This window comes from Buteo buteo, chromosome 18, assembly GCF_964188355.1.
Source record: "Buteo buteo chromosome 18, bButBut1.hap1.1, whole genome shotgun sequence".
Classification (NCBI taxonomy): domain Eukaryota; kingdom Metazoa; phylum Chordata; class Aves; order Accipitriformes; family Accipitridae; genus Buteo; species Buteo buteo.
In genome coordinates, this window is record NC_134188.1 from 21,008,707 (window position 1) to 21,033,018 (window position 24,312).

The 24,312-nt window shown below is 38.8% G+C and overlaps 1 protein-coding gene across 3 annotated transcripts in view; it reads left to right on the forward strand.

Moving 5' to 3' along the window:
• The window catches only part of GRM5 (glutamate metabotropic receptor 5), a 260,365-nt gene that overhangs the window by 110,336 nt on the left and 125,717 nt on the right, over positions 1–24,312 (forward strand). For all 3 annotated transcript variants that reach the window (XM_075050122.1, XM_075050123.1, XM_075050124.1), the window contains exon 2: positions 6,433–6,682. In XM_075050122.1, the coding sequence (XP_074906223.1) occupies positions 6,433–6,682 (250 nt within the window). The remainder of the gene's footprint in view (positions 1–6,432; positions 6,683–24,312) is intronic.

A 24,312-nucleotide genomic window follows, 5' to 3' on the forward strand; every position in this document is an offset into this window, starting at 1 on the left:
GAAAACATTACTTGTCCTCAGATGTAAAAAATTGAAAATCTCAAACCCATTCACAGATAAGGAAATCAAGTTTATAGCCAGTATGATGCTGTGGTAACTAATGCTTCTTTATATTGACATATCCTGAATTGTACTATCTTCATCTATCAAGCCACCAGGGATATAGGTAATCCTTTCAGGTCTGAGTTTTATGAACACTTAGCAATAGATAAATGCTGTTCAAATTGCTTTCAGTTTGAATAGAAGTGATGAACATCCAAGGAAATAGATATATGAGTTCTCCATGCTCATATAGATAGCTAAGGACAGAGTCCTAACTGCAGTCATCAGTGGTTTATGTCCCTTATAAGGCCTTAGCTGTTAGATCATGCCCTCTGAATCACTTTGAGACTGTCTGTGCTTAAGGAAGACAGGTACAGCAATTTTAAGGATGGAGTAAGTGGTATTCTTAAATTAATCACTGAGGGAATTTTTGCCCCGTGTCACTCCTTTGCTGTTTTCTAGTTCTCTGACACCTCTCCAAGCCCAGCCAACATTGCCTGGCTCTTCGCTTGAGTAGTCGTTTCTTTGGAGAACCCTTCCCTCAACACTATCGCTTGGTTCTGCAGGAGGAGCAAAAGATAAACCTTCTTGGCAACTCCTGTTGAAGAGCATAAACTCACAGAAAAACAAGTCTTGTGTGAGAACTAATTGCATGTAACAGGCCGTAGTTTTATCAAGAGGTCTTGATAAAGTTCTGCAGCGGCGCTATGAAGAAGCTCCATAACGGCTGTTTCAACGTGTGGCTCTAGATGAGGCACGGTGCTGGAGATACGACACGGGGTCGTGCTGAGGGAAGCCTGGTTGGGCTTGTTCTGGGTTGGTGTCCTTTCACCAGAGCAGCATTTGGCTACTTGTGTTCCAAACGTTAGAGGTTTTTTTATAAAAAAGAGTAGTATCCTTGCAAATGTGTGTGTGTGTACATAAATATATATATTTCCATGAAATTCAGACTTTCAGATTGAATATCTTGTGAGGAAAGAGCTCAAAGGCCTTGAAGTTACTATCTAGCACTGAAGATAATTGAAGAGGAAAGCCCAGTCTCTGAGTAATTAAGGAAAAGATCTGGCTGGAGATATTTAAGCAGAATGTATTTTGAGGAACTATTATCATTTAAAGTATTTTTTAATGGGATGCTTTCAAAACAACCTTTCCATTTTATTTTTTGTTGTTTTATACATATACACTTAATATAGAAACTGAGATCCCATTTTAAAATGATTTAAATAAAATATTTTGATCAAAAGAAAACAGGTGATGATTTTTTTTAACTTTCAATGCACATAGACAACTCCAGAATTTCAGGCACATGTGATTTGATTTCATTTGGTTTGTAGTCTTTAGAATGAAATAACGCCCTATTGTCCTGATCTATTTGCAGACATAACTGTACCAGGAAGGCTGTGATTTTCATAATGTTATATCAGTGGCATGTGGTTGGTATTATGTTCCTATTCTTAGTAGTGATGAAACTTTAAAAGGCTTGTACCGTCAGAGCAGTTAAATGTGGACAATATCTAGTAGATACTATTGGTGTTTTACCATGATTAATTTGAATTGTAATATTCAGAGACTTCTAATTTTTCCATTTGGGAAACTATTCTACACCGCCATATCCTTGACTTTCAGGAAGATCATCCTTGTAATCAACCAACACAATGCCTTTCATAAATATCTTCCATTAATCCCACATGCATTTTCAAAATTATACCTACTTAGATTTTTTTAGTTATTTCTAGCAAAGTTCATCCTATTGATGCCAATGAAAGCTAGTAAAAATGAAGCTCTGTATTCCCTGTATTGCTTGCAAAAACATCTACTAAGAATTTTAACCTGACTTGGCTTCTTTTCTGTGGCTCAGGTACAGCATAGATATTCTGTGTTTTGCTCTTCCTTGTCTATAAAAATGATGGTAACACTTCTGCTTAAATAAATATGCTTTGTGATGGTTAGGATTATTACCAGCTAAATGAATGACATAATTAATTTCTTCAGTTTCACTTGAGCCTCCTCTTCTTTTACTTTGTGAATTTGCACCATGTCCTGCCTGAATCCTAAATGTCTCCTAAAGGCTGATTCTCATCTATGTTCACTGAAACTCTTACAAACCAAATAATTACCTGATAACAATTTGCATATGCAACTAATGATAAAAAAGCTCTTGTATTTAAAAAGAAATGTGTGATGCCCCAAAAATGCCTAGACAGTAGAAAATGTAGTTCATTATTCCATTTGGCTGTAGTGACTTTTTATCTCATATTGATAACCTTTAGTGTGATAGAGCAGATGTCAGTGTATTTTGTTTATTATTTTAAGATTAAAAACCTTGCTGGTTTGCTCTGTAATACAGATAAGATCTTAACAGTTTATGTTCAGATAGTTTAATTGCCTCAGTTGCTGGGCAGGAGAAGCAGCATGAGCAGCCTGCAGTTTGCCTGACCCTTTTCTATCAGATTGAAGTATTATTATGTACTGTACTATATTAAGCTTCATCTGGAAAAAAAGCACAATCTGTTCTTTTTAAGCTTCTTAATAGTTTCTAGTACTGATTCATTGGAAGTGGAACTAACAGATTGTTATAGTTAGACTGTAGGTGGGGATGCATATGCTTGAGTTTTGAACAAAATTCCAACTCTGAAGCAGGGATAAGTCTTTTGCATGATGATGTAATTGATTTTTCTTTAAACATGCAAAGACATATGGGAGTAGCTTTTAGAGCTGGGCTTGGGGCCAGACATTCAGGTAGGCAATATGCAGGATTCAGGCTGGCATTTTAAAAGAACCCAGCTGCTAGTTGTTGCCATGTGTGTAGGACATATTTACAAAAGCCATCAACAGCTAGCAGCTCTGATTACTGACAGACAAACTTTCAAGAGGAGATGAACATCCAGTAAAAAATTGTGATACCTTCTCTTGCAGAGCCAGTTACAATATAGAGGTGCCGGTTTCCAAACACCGAAATGGAGATGGAGTTTGGTGGGGGAGGAAGAGCTGAATATAAATTGACCATATTTCAGCTCCAGTTTGTGTTGTTTGCTGAGTCTTTTCTGCTAAACTAGAACTAGCCAAACAAAAGTAAATCAATCCCTGTCTTCTGTTTAACTTTTCCTCAGGATCTTTCTTTAAATTTAGAAGTGGAAACAAAACAGCTACATGGATAAATTGCCAGGTCATAGGCAGCTTCCATCATGGGGGACTCACAGAAGACGTTGCTCTGGTTCCAGCAGAGGCATTCTGAATTAATTTTCATTTGGAAGTGAAACTACAAACTCCTTCTCAGAGTCAGGCTGCATAAGTCCTCACCTTGTCCATCCACGTGTGCAAGTCCAGAAGTCCCTGTATCCTCCTCCTTGTGCCACAGACCTGGCTGAAGAGTGGGAACTGCCCTGTGAGTGCAAACTTGCTCTTGCTGTGGCAGTTTTCGTAGTACTACTATGGAAATGCCACAGTTCAAGAATCAAAGGTCCATGAGGAGCCCAGTTCCATACAGAAAGCATGGAGACGCTTTTCCACTGTGATCCTCACATCTCATCCTCTAGGAAATGATGTACTATAACTGCCCCAGTTTCCCACTCCCGTTCCCTCAGTGCTACATGTCTACCTTCATGCACGTACAGGTTTTCCACAGAAAGAAAGATAGCTCAGAGGAAATTCATCCTAATATGTGGTACAAAGGAGTTTAGCAGAAAAGATTGTCTTTTTCCATTGCGGAGTGTTCATTATCCCCACAGTATAGCTCAAATTAAATATACATACCTCATCAAACCTCTTGCACAACAGGGGAATTCACTATGAATAATTAATTAAGTAGAGTTTAATCAGCAATGATCATGACAAGAGCTCCACTGGTGTATTTGTATGAGCGTCTTGAAGCAAAGCTACCTTCTGTTTTCATCAAATCTCCCTTGAGCTCATGCCATACAGCTATATTTTTACCAGTTGGAGAACTCAGTCACTCTCAGATTTGGACTGCCAGGTTGTTTTTCTTCCAAATGTTAAGAACGTAACACTTTGCTAAGTGGCCTTGGTAGTTTAACTTGTTTCCTCTCATTTTGGATGACGCATTGCTTTCTGTATGGTTTCACAAAATCTCCCTGTCTTGATACATGATGACACCATGGCATTTGTGCCAGTGCAACCTTTATTTGACTGGAAAAGAGTTAATGTACTTTGTGTTCATTGCAAGACCTACTATTTGTCAGTACTGTAATTAAACCTATTCTCAGCTTTATAGCAAGACTCAGGGTAAGAGTTTGTATATTTATAACACTTTCAAACAAAGAGTGCAGTATCCGTAACATTGATGAGATCCAGTTCTGTAAGTCAATTAGACCTGGTCATGACTTTTCCATTGACAGTTTTTTGACAGAAAATGAAGTCTTCAGAATTTCAGTCTCTTTGAGATATATTATGGAACCGGTTTTCCTCAAACTTCCAACCTCTACGGCAAAGTTTGATATGGGTTTTTTTCCTTTTTATTTTCTCTTAGGAAAAATGAAACAGAACATTTAATGTTGATCCAGATTGACCTAAATGAGAATAATTTTAAACAAAGTAGTGTATTTCCTGTCAAACAGCTTTATTTTATTTTAGATGGCCTCAGGACCCAGTGGGAGTTGTTTGTGACTGACTCCCATTTTTCCTTCAGACTGACTTCTGAGGTATAATACATCTTTCATGAGGCACCACATTTTTGACCTCTAGCTGAACTGTTTCAGCATCTCAAGGGAATCACTTGATGCTCGTGTATCACAGGAAACATAGTTTTCCCTAAAGTGACACATGGGGAAGCACTGGGCACCTGATTTACAACTCCCAGGAAGTATTGCAACAGCTGAGTTTAAAAATCCTGTGACATTTTGTCCAGGCACAATTTGCATAGTAATGGCTTTTCCATCAGGCCTGATCACAGCAGGGAGGAAAATGAAAGTCCTATTAGCTAAGGAGATCGGCATTCAAGGTCTCAGTGATTCATTCCTGATGTGAAACAAAGGTAATGGCATTTCTTCTCTTCTGCTTTTTGTCTCTTTTGGCTATTCAGATGGTAAGATCTTCAAACTGGAGACTGTTCTTCACATTCATGTACAGTGCTGAGCCCAACAGCCTCTAAACTCTAGCGCCAGGGCGATAGGGACGATTTCCCAGGTGGGCAACCTAAATGCTTGGTGGCTCCAATGTCCAAGGTCACAAACCCAAATGACAGCCCAAATCCAGTTGTCTGATTCTCACTGCTTCACATGCATTTTTACTGTCAGTGCTCTTATATACTTGTAACTATGCTAGTAAAAGAAAACATTTTTCTTAGAGATTCTTCCATTTGCAAACTAACAGAAATAAGTGAAGGATCAGCAGTTCCTTGCAACAGCGTCACTTTAACACTCTCTGTCTTATTACTTTACTCACTGTGTTTCTGTGGAATATTACTGAGGGGTTAAGGCAATATTTTGGAGAAAGATTTCCTGCCTCAGAAGCCTTCTTATTTAAATGAGACATGAAACAGATTTAGACAGCCAGATGGAGGAGCACAGGGAACCAGAGAGACAATCCTGGTCAGGATGATTGTCAGTGATATCAGTACACCCACTGTTTAAGCACTGTGACTTTTATGTAGGCCTGGCAATGGAGAATTTTCCATGGTGAGACAGAATAAATAACAATAAATGCATCTATCTGTTAATATTTATTATCAGTCTATCCCACAGGGGAAGAATAGATTTAAAGAAATTATGAAGTTTTTCCTGTTGTGTTGGTAGACATTTAATTAAAAAAAAAAACCCAAAACAACACAGAAGTACAATTAGTCCATCTGCAATCCTGTGATCTCTGTAATGCTAATCCTCAATTTTGCCACCCATTCTCCCAAGTCACCAGAAGTTCCTTCTTCATAGGATAAGTTTTACCTTTCAGTGTAATTAAAAAAAATCATTGCTTTTCAGATTGCATTATGAACAAAGTCATGTTGTTATGAGTCATTGTTTTGTTTTGCTTATATTTAAAATATTTATTCTGAACACATATTTTTAGATTTTCTAAAGTAAACCCCAGAGCACTTGACCATATTTAGTCAAGAGAATCAGAATAGACTGTGCAATTTATACATACATTGTTGTGGACATTTGGGACCAGATCCTCAAAGGTATTGAGGTACCTAACAGCCTTTGATTTCAACAGAGATACAGGCTCCTGAACAGAAGTAAGGTTTCTGGGAAAATATGTTGATCTTGACTTGAAAAATGAATTAATAAATTAAAATGCTAATGTTATTTTGTTCAGATTGGTACACTGATCTGTGTGCAGATATGTTATGTATTCTTTAAAATATTTGCAGTTTCCAAACCAAGAAAAGCTTCTGCAAATTTTAATATACGCATATGTGTTTCTGTTTGTACTTAGGAAACTATGGTGAAAGTGGAATGGAAGCTTTCAAAGATATGGCGGCCAAGGAAGGGATCTGCATTGCACACTCCTACAAGATCTATAGCAATGCTGGTGAACAGAGCTTTGACAAGCTGCTGCGAAAGCTTCGGAGCCACCTGCCCAAGGCGAGAGTGGTTGCCTGCTTCTGTGAAGGCATGACTGTGAGAGGGCTCTTAATGGCTATGAGGCGCCTGGGACTTGCTGGAGAATTTTTGCTGCTGGGCAGGTGAGTAATACTATGCAATTATAGCCAGCCTTTTTACTGAGTAGGGCAAAAAAAAATAAGACAGTCCAGTCAAGCATACGTAAAACACACACTCGTGGTCTCTTCTATACATGCACGTATCTAAAAGACGGAAAATAACGTCAGCCATGTCGTAATGGTACATACTCTACAAAGACATGCATCATTCTCATGGCATGCCGGGCAAACACAAGTCTGCTTGGCCAGTCTTAATAGCATTGTGTAAGGGAAGGCTGACACACAACATTTGATCTGTATCATCCATTTTGTTCACTGCAGTTTAAAATGCATCATGTTCATATACAGCCTGAAGCTATGCCTCATTCGAGTAACACTGTGTTAAGAATTGCTGATGTGGCCTCTGGGTGGACCTGAAATAGATCTTCCCAAAACACAGTTTGTTAACCATCACCTTTTCTTCCTGAGCCAATGTGCTGACGTTCATACTGTCCCAAAGTCAATATGTAGGTAATCCTTTCTCTTAGCTCAACAATATCAGTGGTTCCTTCCCTAACCACCGAAGGGAGAAAGGAAAACTCACTCACGTGTGTTCACCCAGCAGAAAAAGACCCTGGGCTAGTAAGCAGAGAAGTAAAAGTTATTGATGTAAACCTAATGGGATCTTCGTATTTGCCACATATTTAACAAGTGGAGCCTAAGAGAGATGAGAAAAATGGTGTATTTACCACAAAATGGAGCATACCAGGAGGCAGCTAATGTGACCAGCTGCCTTTCCAGTGCATTATTAGAAGGATGACCTGATGCTGTCCCAAGCATGAACCCTACAGGAATGCAAAATGGTGTCAGTGAAACCAGATGTCGTGGTGAGACCTTCAAGGAAACTCTATTCCCAGTCTGCCCTGCTGCACACAGCTGCCTTTCCCCCTTGGGCAAAGGGGAGAGCAAACAGGCAACAACAGGGACTCCTGCATCTGCCCTTACTCTTTGGCACCAGCCTACACTTTGGCAATCTCAGATGTGAATTTCTTAATTATTGCTATCTTACGGCAACTGTGTCCACCCTTCCTTTCAAATAGATTTTATCTGTAGGCTCTTCCATGGATTATCTTGGTCCTTTTCTGAACTGACAGCCAAAGAGACCACAGGCCTCAGGGTGAGATTTACCTAAACATATTTAGATGTCTACCATTTAGGCACTTCCATGTCTAAATTCAGGATTCCCTCTATAGGTAATGGAGATAAGTAGGACCTTCTTAGGTCCCTTGTTTGTAATGTGGACATTTCAAGTAGCCCAGAGAAATCACATTCTAGAAAAGGGCTTGTGTAAAGACTCTCTTGATGACTAGCTTTAGTGGAAAAGCCTACTTGCCAATTGTTTAAAGAGGAGCAAATGCCACCTCCACTCCCTCTAGCTGAATCTGGTGCCACATGACCTTTGCTGTCTTCTTTTATCCTAAACACAAGAAGTTGCCAATTCTCTGCAGCAGCACCCAGATTTAGAAGCACGTAAGCATCATTTTCAAAAAGTATGTTGGCCCTTAACTCCTCCAGACTCCAAACCATACTTAATTTTGTATGGGATTTGTTTATGTACAGCAGCGCTAAATTTAGCCCTCTTAGATGCTTTTATGAATAAGGACTTCAGGAACAGGTGATTGTGAATAAGAATGGAGCAATACAGCTTAGCTCTTCAAAAAAGCAAGGTCTAGAGAGAACTGGCTTTGCTTTTTTTCAGTGAAAAATACCTGTTTCTAGCTGCAGTGGGAGTTGTCATGCCTAATGATAAGAAAGTTGTTATTCAATATAAGACTTCCATTTGGTAGATTGAAAGTGATAGCTTCTTTCAGAAGTCTAAACTGTATAAACTGTTTGAAGTTAAAACAAAAATCCTTAATTTTACCGGACCAATTTTTGTGTGTCCGTGCCTGTGGCAGTACTATACAATTTATTTGTGAAAAATGTAGCACGAACTGGAAGTGTTTACAAAGAATGAAAAAGAGAAGTGCAGGGATTTTTTTTTTTTTCCTATCTTTTCTATTTATTAGCAGAGAGAGATTCCAGGGTAATGGCTGAGAAGTGGCTACTTAGACATAGGTTAACTTGTCCCCAGCCAGTAGCTGCTGGGGACAGGTGTAAACTAATTGCACTTACCTTCATCCAACCAGAGCATTCCTATGGCTGCATCAGACAGCTGGAGTGATGTAGTGTCTCTACATATGGCTCTGCACTTTGGAGATCCCAAGGATCTAGGAGCCTTTCATCTCCTTTCTATAGATTTGATTCTGATTTAGTATTAAAATCAGCTATAAGTCAGAAATAAACCAGTTCATTTTGCCTACTGAGGACTTTTGTTTGGATTTGAGTCACCCTTAGTCAGGTGAGTGGACTGTTTTATGTCCCTGCAGCGCAGCAAGCCTCATGTGCAGAGTGTGGGATGTTGAGGAGCCGTTATGTTACACAAGTGTTCATTCTTACAGAAATATTCTCCTTCCACTATGGGATAATCTTGAGGCTTTGCAGCAGAGGGGAAAGAAAAAAGCAAAAGAAAAAGCAGAGAACTTGCAGGAAGGCTTCTTGACATAGAGGCGATGCAAGACAATAACGTCATTGTCCATTGATGGCCTGAGTTCCTGTAGGGTTTTAAAGCTCCATTTTCCAGAATCTTGATGTGCCGTGCGCTCTCTTGGTTTCAGCTGTTTGGCTCTGTTGGCTACGAATATTTAACTATTGGTCCAGAGGCACTGACCTGGGATGGATGTGGCACCAGGACAAACCCAGATCTTACAAGCAGATTATGTTGGGGACTTTTTTGTGCATCATCTATATAGGGGAAAAAGGTGTTTAGCAAGATTTTGAAAAGAACAGATAGTTCAGAGCACTCAAAGGGGAAAGAGCTACTTCTGAAATAGAAGAAGGGTCATGCAACAATTTCTCTTGTGAAGTTAGGCAGGAAATGGACTAGGGTAAGATTTATACTTTCATTCATGCTCTGATCCTGGAGTTGCTCTGGGCTGCCTATTCAGCTGAGAAGGTTATAAAAGGACACTCCAAATTTAGGGAGAGTCCTTGTGACTGAAATGCAATAGGTTCACACAGAAAACTTCATTTACTAATGGATATTTATTTTTTTACCCCCCAAATGCTTTTTGTTTCCTCCTTGTTCTGTGAAATGCAGAATTATTTTATTTCCAAATGCGCAGAAAGAAGTCAAGTCACAAAGCCACACAGTAGCTTTATGGCAAACCACAGGAAATCAACATTTCCACTTCCTCTTAGCATTTTTTGTTCCGTTTCTGATTTGGGTTTACCTCTAATATTTCCAATCTGAAGCCTTGCAAAAATACTGAGATTTTTGGAAACTGTGGATTCCTCATAGCACCTGTTTTATGCTCAGGTAAACAGAAAATGGAATGGCCAAGGAGAGTGCATATCAAATAAATCACCTTGTAGAGCCCCAAGGGGAGGAGAAAAGATATCCTTCAATAAACACTCCACTCTTGACATACTGTGCAGTTCCTGAAATTGCATTACCTGCCTGTGACAGAGATGAGAGATGGCAAGTCATTAGTGATTGTAGCATTCCAGACCTTTTTGATTCGTGGAAAACATTTTAAATGCTCAGCAAATATTTACCTCATGCACATTGACGAATTGGACTTAACCTCAAATAAAAAGGTGAGTATGCTGACTTTCAAGTGTGAAAAAAATGTTACTTTAACCTAACCATTATTCAACTTAATTGAAATATGGACACCAGGCTTCTTCTGTTTGTCCTTATTGCTTCTATCATGCACAGGTCATATGCCAGGGGATACCCTTACAGATAATATTCATTAGAGAATAAATAATACATTCACATAGCAGAATAGCTTTGGAACATATTTCAGAGAGAAATATGGTCTATTAATTGTGTAGATAAAAACAATTTTGTTGTAGGTGATTTTCAGCTGTTCCTCATTTTATGTAATAGTCAGCCCCAATAGGTGACATTTTCTTTCATGTTGTACATACACCTTCATGCAACTCCTCTTGACTGCTAGTTTCTGATGGTTGGACAAAACCTCTGTGATAACTCTATCCAGTGATAATTTTATCTGATGCCTTTCATCTACAAGGATTCCAAAACATGTCTTGGAATGACTAAATATTTTAATGCCAGGTCACATGATCTTTTATAATACAGTAGAAACTGTTAGCTACAACTGAAATTATGCATATTGACTATAGCTGTCCTAAATAAAATGGTTTCAGAGAACAGTACCACAGTACTGGATAGTTTTATTCTTTTTTTGCTTCCTGGCATTATTTTATCCTATAGCAACTAATACCTTTGGGATGGGACTCGGGCAGGGTGTTGGTGACAGCACTGTTAGGGATTGTTACCAAGAGGCAGTTTGGACACCGGTACTCTGTTTTGGCATAGAAGAATGTTAAGATACATGGTTGCAGGCCTTGCATGCCTTTTACCTCCAGACAGGAGACCTGCCCTTGGGTGGTTTCGTTTGGTAGTTTAAAAGTAGTTATTGTACAAACCTACAGAGCAAAAGACAGAAATTTTGCAGACGATTTGCGATCCCAAATGCAAGACACTAGGACTTTTCCTGCTTTAAGGAGATGCAAAGGGAAAGGAGAAGGTTAGATAGAGGCATATAGGGATAAAATGGCTTGCTCAACATCTCCAGCTTCCAAATGGCATTCCAGAGGCAGTATTGATCTACAAGGAATTACTGTGACTTCCATATTCTTCATGTTCTAGTATGTGTATTGCATGTCAGATTTACTCTGGTATTACCTACCTTGTTTGAATAAAGAGACATTAATTAAGATTATCTGCACTTCCTTTTTTTCTAAAATGACAAAATTAAACACAACCAGTAAAAAAATCTAGCAGAGAAGGAAATGTTTCTTTAGACTCTAGCACTGGTTCTGATTTTCAGCTGTTCAGCTGGAGAAACATGGCCAAAATTCATCAGTCTGATTTGGTCTCCACATGGCTCTTAGATACTTCTTCAGTCGAGGGTTTGCAGTAACAATATAAAATTGTGTCTTGGTTACAATATCTGCAGCAAACGAATGGGAAATCTAGAACTACAGGGCATCCCACCGAGTTTCTGTGCTTCTTTGAAGTGCAATCAGGACTTGATGACTACGTCCTTGCGAAGATTAAGAACCACATCCTGCATTTTCACAATTCACTCCATTCTGTGATATGAAAAAGGCTGTGCCTCAGGATAAGGGAACTCTTTCAAGCATGCCGTCGTTGGCAGAGCATGTCCGTCTGAAGGTGAATGAGGGGACGACACCGGTTCTAGCAGTGTGATGATCACAAGCAATTCAGGTGAGGCTCTGGGAGGGCGCAGAAGGCCCAGTGAAGCAGTGCCCATTCTTCTCAGAACAGCACATGTGCTATCTAACTTTCACAAATCACCTCTCCTAATAAAAGATACCTGCTTAGCTCCCGAGGAGATGGATTGGAGGAAATTGTTATTGATTCTGAGTCTCACAGATGTTGCAGCAAAAAGAGCTAAGTAGAAGCTGAGTCGTAGAGAGGACGATAGGGAGGGAGAACAAAATGTGGAGGACCATTAGTTCCAAGAAGTCCCCAAAGTAATTTGGCTGATAGGAAACTCAGCAATATATGAAGAAAATCTGGTTAGCGACCAAAAAGGGCAACTATTGCTGAAGGAAAATTAAAGCAAGATAGATGATCTGAGGGAAATGAGTTCTTTTCAATAATTTAAAAAGAGATCTTTTGTGACACTTGTAAAAGTGTCTGTTGGACGAAGAAAGATCTCACTGCAGAGGATGTAATAATTTCCCTCCTGAAAGTATGCTGTGTGGTGTGGGTTAACATGCCTTTTTCTGTGTTTGTATAAGTCCAACTGGTGGAGAAGTTCTTGTAAAATAAATGAGGATATGAAATGTTTCAGACCTGAAATATGCTCTAAATTAATTTTTGGTTATTTCTGCTGCTTCAGAAAAATTAATCAGCCAAAATTCTTCTATCTAGAATAGTTCTAACTGGATAACCTTTGACAAAAATGTGGAAGCTAAATGTAAGATAAGTGTGCAGATCTCTTCTCCAGGGACAAAATAAGCAGGTGATAAAATACTTTCAGCGTACACTTATGCAAACCCAGCCTATATTAGGAGTCTACTCCCTTTTTCTTCAATCCACAGTAGATAGGAGCCTGCTACAGCCTCACCTGAGTGCTGTTTCCTCTGAAGAAACTGTCTGCTGCCCACTCATTTATTTATCTCTCAGTTCTCTTGCTCAGGCATCAATGTGTAGCCCAAGGAAGCAGCTATCATATTATACCTAGTAATTAAATACACTGCAATTAGCAGCATTAAGTTGGAATCTTCATTGCCACCCAAAAGACAAAGAACTTAACAGTAAAACAAAGGTTTGATTTTCTAGAGCTGTAAAAGAAATTAGGGAAGTGAAAAGCTGTCTTCCTTCCTATATCCAAACAGTGTCCTTAGAGGTAAAGCAGATTAGAGAATAAAGAATAACTTCATTTTGAGAAGGAGCTTTGTGGTCTCCATTTACCTGGCAGCCTTGTAGCTCAGAGACCCCCAAGGTGAGCAATAGCAGCCCCCAGCTGTGTCCCACTGCAGATGGAAGCAGTGGAGTGGCTGGCCAAGGCTGTTTGTGTAATAACTGAAAGGAGCATCATTTTCTTTCTATGGTACGAACCACAGAAGATTAACAGAAGTAAGGACCCCACAAGCTATGTTTGAGGATTTTAAGGAGATGAGCGTGGCAAAAATCTGCACTGAAAGCAAATCAATCAACCTGATTTTCTTAATCTTTTTTTTTCTTTAAAAAACATTTTTTTTTTTTTTTTTGGTATCTACCTGACCTGTTTCTAATAAATATTGCATCCTGCAGTCCAATTTCACAGTCACTAATATGGATGGAGGTAGTGGGAGATGGGAGTAAGCTCTAAGCATGTTTGGAAGAATGTCTTCATTTTGCCCTTGCAGGAATTCTGTATCTTCCCTGGGATGTGTGAGTGTGACATGGTGTCAAGCAAACATCAGAGAATTTCCTAGTGTGCTTATTGGCAAGGGAGCACACCTTCTACTTACGTCAATAAGAGATGTGTATGTCTCTGAGAGGAAATTCAGGTCCTACACATCTGAAAACATAACATTAGAAAATAAACATGGCTGTATCAGGTCAGATCAAAGGTCTATCAAATCAATGTAGTGTTTCTGGAAGGGGCCAACAGCAAATGACTGGCAAAAAGTGACAGCAGGCCAGGATGGAGCAAAGTTTTCCTGAGCATTCTTAAATCTACAACTGATCTGCAGTTCAGGAACCTCCTAAATCAAAATTGATGTCTTTGTAAGGGAAGCCCTTGTGCAGTGCACTGCTATGAGTAAAAAGGAAGAAGTACAGACAGGGGTAGATTATGAATGCAGAGCTTAGTCCTAGGAGAGATGAGCTTTAATACTAGTTCTGGCACTAGATTTATCAGTGATTTTGCATGTGTCATTACATGTATATGTCTTTGTTTTTTCTCTGTAACTTTTTCATGACTACTCGACGGTGAACAACTGAGCTAGACATTGTATTTTACTATGTAATTGTGTTGCCCTTTGGACTACCATCTCCAAACATTTTTTGATTATTCAAGTACTATCATAAAGCAACACTACTTCAGTGAGGTCAATAAGCATTCTTGTTCAACAGGAAACAAATAATTAGTTGACATTGGTAATAAATATATCCTTCTCATGACATGACAAATCATGAGTGTGTCCAATTAAATGATTTACTTCCTGAAGGATCTGATCTTTCTTATCTAAAACTGGCATTAACAACCAAGGGAAGGTAGCTTTTTCAGTCAATACACTTGAATAGAGTTGTGCCTTAGCACTGTAGAAAATGTCAGTGGTTAGGAAATCAGGATGTCATTGAAGTCTTTCAGTCCTGCACTGCAGGTTCGTCTCTGCCTAATTCGTGCTTGATCCATCTTGGATGGATCTGCTTACAATCTTTCAAAGATAAAAATTCCACAGTCTCCCCAGGCAACTGTCTCCTATGCTTAACTACTCCTTATACTCTTCCTAATGTCTAACCTACCTTTTTAAACTGTTTTTTTTTTAAGCCTATTACTTCTTGTCCTATCCGTGTGAACAAAGGAAGCAGGTAATTCCCTGCCTTTCTAAGACTACCATTTATATATTTGAAGACTTATGCTTTCCCTCAACCTGCTTTGACAAGTTTCAGTGTGAAAGGAAAACATGTTTTACACTTTGGAATAACATGAAATTTCTATTCTCCCAGTGGAAATGAGACATAGGGAAAAGCACAGAAGAAGAGGTGGCAAAGAATTCTGAAGCATTATATAAGATTTATTTTCATTGCAAAAGGACAAATCCATGAGATGACCTACACAGTTGAAAAACAGACAGTAAGGCAATCTCAAAGACAGCTCCATATTGCCAACAGACCCATATTTGCAGTTCTGCATGAAATCAAGTCAGTGGCATTGCTGGGAAATTGTGTCCATTTGTGGGTGCATCTCTGTTCTCCTACTAGAAGTATATGCTTCTGATTTTACTTTTGACTTTAAAGCTCTACTCTATCCAACAGCTTATTAAAACTCAGAATGGGAGAAGTCTATGGGTGGCTCACTTAAGATTGCTCTCTTCAAATAGGTCTTCTGAGGTGATAGGCGATGCCCAAAGAGAACTTTCTGAGGTGACCCTATTTTGAGGATGAAAGAGACTCTTCCAAGTCTAAGAAAATAAATTTAAAATACTGTTGAAACAATGTAAACTTTTTCTATTTAAGCTTGAGAAAAGATGAGATGCTTTCTTCTCAAAAACAAGAATTCAAGAGCAGAAAAGAAATTAAGATGTTAAATTCCAGCACTGTTATTCTACCATTCTGTGTAGGCTACATGTTAAAAGGTAACTGTTTAAAAAGTTAAAACTAAGACTGAAAATGTGATCCAGTATATCCTGTATATTCCTGTATATCCAGCATATTCCTGGAAAGATTTAAAGATAGTTGGAACAGGATGAAAGTTAGTATTATCCTTGACTTTTTCTGATCTTTAGAACAGATATAGACTTTGGTTAATAAAGTTAAGTGAGTCTAAAATAATCTCCATTAAATGCTTGGAATATATTTGTCCAAAACCCCCTCCAAACCTATTTCTGCTCCTTTAAAATTAACATTGTGACAAATAGAACTTTCCCGGAAGGTACTGATTAGCGGTTCAGATCTGTTTCCTTTCTATTATCTTTCTCTGTAATATGTGGGTATGTTATTTTCCTTTTTTTTTTTTTTCTCTTTCTTTTTTTGATTTATCTGCATCATCCCAGAGTCTGCACCTAGGAATAGTGACTCACTGCACACACACAAACCACACAGATGTCTGGATACAGAGAAGGTATTTATGAGAGGGGAAGACCCTGGGGTTTGTAGCTCCACGTTACCATCTCCTAATAAAGAGCAACTGTTCCAGATCATATGGTCCAGGAAGTCTCTTCTCTCCACAAATCTGCCATCAGTTCGGTTCATATCTTACTTACAAAGGCCCTTTGTGTAAATAAATGGGAGAAAAGTGTGTGGCAGATAAAAGGAAAGAAATACTGGACCACTGGTACGGTATTCATTCAGTTGTCCCAGCTTTGCGGCTGTTGTTACACGTGCTCCATTTTTTGGTTAGACAAGGAATGTGGGAATCGGAAAGGCAGAGAGACGCTTTCCTTAACTCCACATTTGAGATGATTTAGGAGTACTTACAACATCCCGAAGATCTGAACATAAAAACATTACCCATGCGGCAGAGATTTATACCGAGGAACCCATCTCACTAACACTGCTGAGTGATTATGGAAGAATCTTACTCGGAGTAATGAAAACTTCTGATTTGTAAACTTGTGGTGTAATTCATTTTTCTATCACTCTATTAAAATGACAAAGTAGCACACAGAGCAGCACATTTCCCCCTCAGTATGGCTGAATTGATAGTTTCTAGTGAAGCCATTTTGTCTCCAGAGGTTAAGGCTGAAGGCGACTGATAACGTGAATGAAATACCAAAACACTCTAAACCTCATTCTGGTGGAATTCAGTTCACTACTGCCTTGAAAAGACATTATAAATCTTGGCAAGAAGATACTGCTTTCAGGAAGAGCAGATAAAAAAGCCATGTACTATTTCAAGGAATAAGGCCCAAACTGAATTCTGTTGATCTTTTTCCTATTAATTGGAAACACGGTAATAACAGAATGGATTAAATGAATAGTATTTTAATTAGGAAGGCAAAGTTAATAAAATAAAATAAAATCTATATTTACTAAGGGGTCATATCCTTCAACCTTTATTCGTGCTGATTAGTAACAATGAAGGAAATGGAGACTGGCTGAATCATAATGAGTAAGTCATCTCTATCCTGGGAAAATGTATAGTTATAAAATGTGGTGATTTAATACATTTTAACTGGTATGCTGTTAAACATTCTTTGTCTCTAAGTGCTGAGAGTGCTGATGTTAAACTTGAATGCTGACACTTTTTAACCATGAATGGCTGAGCTGTGTGCTGGTTTTGCCTGAGATAGAGTTAATTTTCTTCATAGTAGCTAGTATGGGGCTCTGTTTTGGATTTGTGCTGAAAACAGTGTTGACAATAGAGGGATGTTTTCATTCCTGTTGAGCAGGGCTTACCCAGAGCCAAGGGCTTTTCTGCTTCTCCCCCCACCCCACCAGCGAGGAGGCTGGGGGGGCACAAGGATTTGGAGGGGACACAGGGGGGACAGCTGACCCCAACCGACCCAAGGGATATTCCAGACCGTAGGACGTCATGGTCGGCAGATAAAGCTGGGGAAGAAGAAGGAAGGGGGGACGTTGGGAGTGATGACATTTGTCTTCCCAAGTCCCCGTTGGGCATGATGGAGCCCTGCTGTCCTGGAGATGGCTGAACTCCTGCCTGCCCATGGGGAACGGGGAATGAACTCCTTGTTTTGCTTTGCTTGTGTGCACGGCTTTTGCTTTACCTATTAAACTGTTTTTATCTCAACCCATGAGTTTTCTCACTTTTACTCTTCTGATTCTCTCCCCTTTCCCACCGTGGGGGGAGTGACTGAACGACTGTGTGGGGCTTAGTTGCCAGCGGGTGTTAAACCACCACAACTGATTTTTATATAGTTATACCAACGCATACCACAAGGAAAATTATTCCTTATGTCCTAGCAGTTAAAACAAAGTAAGTTAAATTGTTTCTGTTTGAATCATTTTCCAAACTCTGCATGTGTTCAAAGGTTTCAAGGTTTGGCTAAATTGGTTCACTTTTCATAGCCAAATGTGCATCACCTGGAGGTTGTCTGAGTAACAAAAAGTGCATGTTAACCACCCACAATCTGAATTTACCTGAGCATTTCTGACATGATGAAAATTATCCTGTAGCATATAGTCAGCTCAGCAATATCTTGAGGAGGATGACTGTCACAAAGTGCACGGCTTGATGTTAGCTGTACACTTAATAGAGATTTGAGGGGGGGGGGAGTAAGCAGAAGTAATATACTAAGATGTGTTATTCAGTTACTTGCTCTGACCACAGATATTTATACAAACATCTAGAAACTCCTGCATAAAAGTGAATGTCCAGAAACCAAAACACTAAATGCGGGTTGTTCGTCTGGTTTTGTTGATAGCTGATTACTTGAAATTGCCTTAATGTAATGAATACACAGTGGCTGGGGGTTTTTTTGTTTGTTTGTTTTTTAAATCAAAGACAAAATTGCTTCTGAAGCTGTCATCTCTTAGCTGAAACTTTTGAGGTTTATGTGTATTTTTTCTTTTTACTGTAAGATATATAACTGATATTACGTAGCAAGAATAAGAAAATAGATAGCTTAATTATTTATGTAGCAATAATAGGAAAATAGATAGCTTAATTACTTATGCAGCAATTGCTCTGTCAGGAATCTAATTAGTTCTTGCTGCTCCATAAGTCCTTGTCATGGGGGATGTCCCAGTACAAGGGCTTGGGTAAAGGTAATTAGTGTTTTCTAATCATCTCCCCCCGTTATTTTACACTACATTGAACTTAATACACCAATTTCAGCTACTGGCAGCCAGAAGCTCCGTGACAGTTTGCTATTTCATTCTGGTTGTGCTCTTGTAGCCAGAAGACTGAATGATTCATACTCCACAAAGCATTAACTTCTCTCTCCCAACTGAAAACAATAGGGCCAAAGCAGCACCCTGGGAAAACCAGCAATAACAAACAGCAGCAGGTACCACAGAGCCTGTGTTTCATTCAACTACAATAATTCAGTCGGGAGGTGCAGAAAGTCACACCCACAGGAATGCAGTCAAGGTGTTTCCAATCGCCCGGTTGAAACTACACGTCTTTCTTCTGAGCTCTCCTCTGAAATGCCCAGGAATCCACCCAGGGTCAAGATATAGATCCTAGGCAGGGAAACAAATTGTTTTTTTCTGAGGCTTTCTTATAGCAGGCGGTAGTTGACTGTTGCACTTCTCAAAGAGTGAAGCCCATCTTGAGCTCAGGGTATATCTTCTTTGATTCTCTGAAATGAGTATTGTCTGAACCGTGAGTCATACATATCGGAGAAAAGGACTTATTTCTCTTCAAAATAAGCAGTAACAGGTTTAAACCATAATTTCATTTTAATTCAAATAGATTTTTATCTGGATATTTATAGCACTGACAGAGAAAAGCAAGATTCATCTCACCAAAGGCCAGTGCTAAATTGGTCTGAGCTCACTTAATTAGTCAGTGGAGAGATGCAGGCATGTACACAGGGTGATTCAAATCTTAAGTAAGGTAAATTGTCCTCTGCTGTCCCCAGTAAAGGGGATTTGGGGTGAATACATTCAAACACCTGTTACATGCTGAGAATCAAGATAAACCTTGACCAACATATCCCTCTCTCAGATGGCATGTTGGCTTCTTGGAAAAACAAAGGTGTCATTGGGTGGGCAGATATGAAGTGCTTCCTTGGGTACAGGTTTAATGGACACCCATTCTTTAAAAGTGAGGAAGGTCTATGGAGGGAGTCTACTCAAGGGTAGGAACTTATCCATGTTCAGGAAAGAGAATTCTTCATTGAATCCTTTTTTTCCAGAAACAGTAGAGTAAATTCACATTCCCGCATACTCCTGCACCTTCTCCGTGCTCAGAGGCAGGTTCTGGCATCTCCTGCTGCCTTCTGCCTTGAAAAGGAGCTGTCAGTTAGATGTGCCAAGGAACAGCTGAGCCTACTAAACAGAGAGCGAATGTTTCCCCACTGACTCGAAGGAATTAAGCACCTCAAAGAATTGAGACATCCTGTCCTGGAGGGTGCAAACTTCAAAAGTTTGGATCAGTTGCTATTTCTGCATCTCAGAAGAGAAATTTCAAGGCAGAGATTTGATTTCTGGTCTTGATTTCAGCCCCACTGATTCTGTCTGGGGATGTTACATCGTGGTATTTCTAGTGGTTTAGGTGGCTGGGAGCTGTCAGAGACAGACCAGGGGGAATCTGGATGCATAAAACTACAAAATAGTTTCTAAGATTGCTATCTGTTCCCTGTATGTAGCAGCTTTAATCATGACCCTCTCCTGCAGGGGTCTTAAGGCAGAACCCACAGTCTCATGCAGTGTTACTGACACTTTATATGCTTATAGCAAGTGAGTATTTAATATCAGAAGAAGGCAACTGACTTTTAATATTATTCTTGCAGATTGTCTGCAAGGGTATTCATTTTGCAAATGAATTTTATAAAAGCACACTGAGGTTGTACATGGTCTTTTTTATTTTTTTTTATAATCTCTGTCATTGGTCAAGAATCAGAAAGCTTCATTTAGAGAGTTTAAAACAAACCAATATTTTTTTTTAAAGAGATTTATTGATCAGTATTCATTAATGAAATCACTACATATTTTTTATTGAAACTTTATTACCAACAATTTTTCATTAAAATATTCACTTTAGAAACAAATGTAAGATTTTATTGTGATAGAAAAGAACTTTCACAGGAGAAGTCCTCAGATCTAATAATCCATGTTCTTTCAAAGTACTGAAAAAAATCAGGAGTAAAAAAACTTTCTAGAGTTCTATAAATTAAATTATTTTCAATACCACAGTTGCAAAACTTTGCAGCTAGAAAGTTTTTCTTTTATACTCTTTTTTTTGTTTTTTTGTTTTTTTGTTTTTGGTGGGCATTACCCTCCTTTCTTGTGATTCAATTCATTTTAGTTGTATCACACTGGGAATGTAGTTCTCATAACTATTCTAAAGATGGCATTTAAATGGGCGCTCAAATCAGACGCAGCAGCTGCAAACAATACCAATAAGCATTTCTTTTCTTTGACTGTTTTGGGTGGTGGTTTTTTTGTCATTGCTGATTTTTTCCATCCCAGAGAAAAATTCATTTCGGAAGAAATGCTAACCTTATTCTATGCCAAACCAGGAGGAACAGTAATAAGTAATGTTTATTAATTAAGCTTCTGTCCATGAGAGTTTCAGGGAGAGATATGATTTCTGCAAAGCTCTTTTTGCCTTGGCAGCCTTTTACAGCTGGGACACGCTTCCTATCAAGATCCACAAAATATCTCATCCTCCTTTAAATCTCTGTTTGCATATTCCTCTCTCTGCTCCTTCTAAAAGCATGGCAATAGTTAGCATACTAAAACCATCAGCTATCATATCACCTCATGATACTATTTATTTGTATTCCCCTATCTTCATGTATTTTTATGTTGTTTTTACCCTTGTATCTGATTTTATGTCTGAGGATTTTATGTGGCCTGTGGTTGCAGAGGTCTTAACACCCCAGACTCCTAGATTGTGTCTATGAATCATAAGTTCTAAGGTAATAATAATGATAGATTCTACTCACTGCTCCTTGTTAAGTAGTTTCCCAACTATTGGTTTCAGACATTAAAATATTTTAGTCCATTTACTTCCTGTCTGAGCCTTTTACAGTTGAATCCTCTCTCACATCCTTAAAAAGACATAGAGAGTTTGAGCATTCAGGAGAAAACAGGTAAATCAGTCATTTAAACCAGAGATTTTTCCCAGCCACTCCTCACAGAAGCAATTCCAAACCCCAGAGATGCTGTGCAAATCGCAGGGCACAATTTGTCTTTTATTTCAGAATTAACATCTTGGCTATCTTGTTATTAGATCTTAGAAAAAAACATTCCAATGGTCTTTGGTAATTAATTAAGATACAGTAAATGGTTTTCTAAATTGAATTTTGTATCTTAGTGGATATGGTTATTGAAAAAATCAATTGAATGAAACAAGTATCTTAATAAAGGCTTTTCTTCTGCATTTGAAACAAGTTCTGTGCTTGGGTTAATGCTGATTAAGGAAACTTCTCTGGAGCCTTGAATTTTCTTTTCCTTGAACTAAATACTTTGCAAACAAATGTAAACCTGATTTTGCTGTATACGCCTTGCTCTTTACCTAAAACTAGTCTTCTGAAATGAAAAATTCTTGTTTATGAGATAGTCACAGATTTTATACCATCCCTTCAGCTTGCCTTTCTTGTATGACATGCTCTTCAAGTGTTAGGTTAGGGAAACTAACTAATTACTATGCATTAGAGTCCAGTTACTGACTCTGTAAGAGGAATTTGTCATTCATTAATTCACAGTTCAATTTCAATGGTGTAAAAAATGTGTTGAGGTTAGATAGCTCTGTCAGCGCTGAACATTATTTAAGTTACTATTTCGAACAAACTAACGTAATTCACACTGTTCATTACTGGGCTTTTGTTAATAGCTGGACTGTGATTTTTCACTATTTTGCCTCCATCCAGCTTTATGTTCAGAAACACTAACCCAGAAATTTTTAAATAACCCCTGTACAAGGATGTGCATAACAAAACCATTCCCTAGCTTTACAGAGTGAAAATTTAACCCGAAACACTGTTTTCAAAAATTTCATATATCTAATGAGAAGACTGGAGATTTCCATAATCTCTTCTTCCATACTTAAAAAACCTAGTACTCAATTTCTTTTGTGAAATTCAGTGAATTTTGGGATCTGAAACAAAAGTAATCTGGAGTGGGAAAAGACTGAAGATAACTGATATATATATGACAACAAAGCAGATTCATAAGTGCAACTGAGTTATTAAATTCTTGTCTGCAGATGTTAATTACGTACCTTTCCTCATAGCATCAATGTGTTGTAAGGATTGTACAGTGTTCCACATTGTTTTAAACCTGTGCTTTGTAAACCTATGAGATTCATGCACTACTTCAAGAAGTCCACAGAAGGTCATTACAATTAATAAAGTCACATTTGTTATGCATGCTTCTATCAACCAGACCCCCAGATATCTGAATCTTAATGTAAATTAATATTAATAAATCTGTATAATAATGCAAAGCATTCAAAGGAAATTGTTTCTCTGTATAAGAATCTTTCATTTCACCTATTAAAATCATTAGAGAAAGTCCCACAGAATTTAATAAGATAGAGTCAGGAAGTGAGACAGTATTTCTGAATAATACTCCAAAAAAAATTTCTGGATCTCCTTGTATTTGATCTGCTAAAATGTATTAAAAAGAGTCAAAGTGCCTTAAGTACTTCAATAGCAAAACCAATTTGCACAGCCTTCTTTAACTGTCTTACGTGATTTCCATGAAACAAGCTTGGAGGGTCACTTTCAGTAACAATTAGGACTTTCTAGAATGAAAAAAATAGCATACAAAAAATCCACTATGCTGAAATTAAAAAGCGATTGTAAGAATGTGTTTGGTTTTTTCCTATTTCTGATCTCCTCTCAATATATTGAAATATATTTGAAAAGTTGCATTGCAGTGTCCCATGCTTATATTTTCAGGAAGAAACTTGTATTTGATGTATCTTTCCAGTATTGGCACTATATTTTCTTTTTACAAAATATCAGTAATCCTTTGAAATCAAATCAGAAAAAAATAAGCTAAACTTTTCATGCCACATCAAAAGTTTAGAGGTGATAACACCTGATGTGCTCACCAAGCCACTTTCAATCATTTATCAGCAGTCCTGGCTAACCAGGGAGGTCCCTGTTGACCAGAAGCAAATGTGACGCCCATCTACAAGAACGGATGGAAGGAGGATCCGGGGAACTGCAGGCCTGTCAGTCTGACCTCGGTGCCAGGGAAGGTTATGGAGCAGATCATCTCGAGTGCCATCACACAGCACGTACAGGACAACCAGGCGATCAGGCCCAGTCAGCATGGGTTTATGAAAGGCAGGTCCTGCTTGACCAACCTGATCTCCTTCTGTGACAAGGTGACCCACTCAGTGGATGAGGGAAAGGCTGTGGATGTTGTCTACCTGGACTGTAGTAAAGCCTTTGACACTGTTTCCCACAGCATTCTCCTGGAGAAACTGGCTGCCCCTGTCTTGGACGGGTGTACTCTTCGCTGGGTAAAACACTGGCCGGATGGCCGGGCCCAAAGAGTGGTGGTGAATGGAGTTAAACCCAGTTGGCGGCCGGTCACAGGTGGTGTTCCCCAGGGCTCAGTACTGGGGCCAGTTCTGTTTAATATCTTCATCAATGATCTGGACGAGGGGATCGAGTGCACCCTCAGTAAGTTTGCAGGTGACACCAAGTTGGGCAGGAGGGTTGATCTGCTTGAGGGCAGGAAGGCTCTACAGAGGGATGTGGACAGGCTGGAT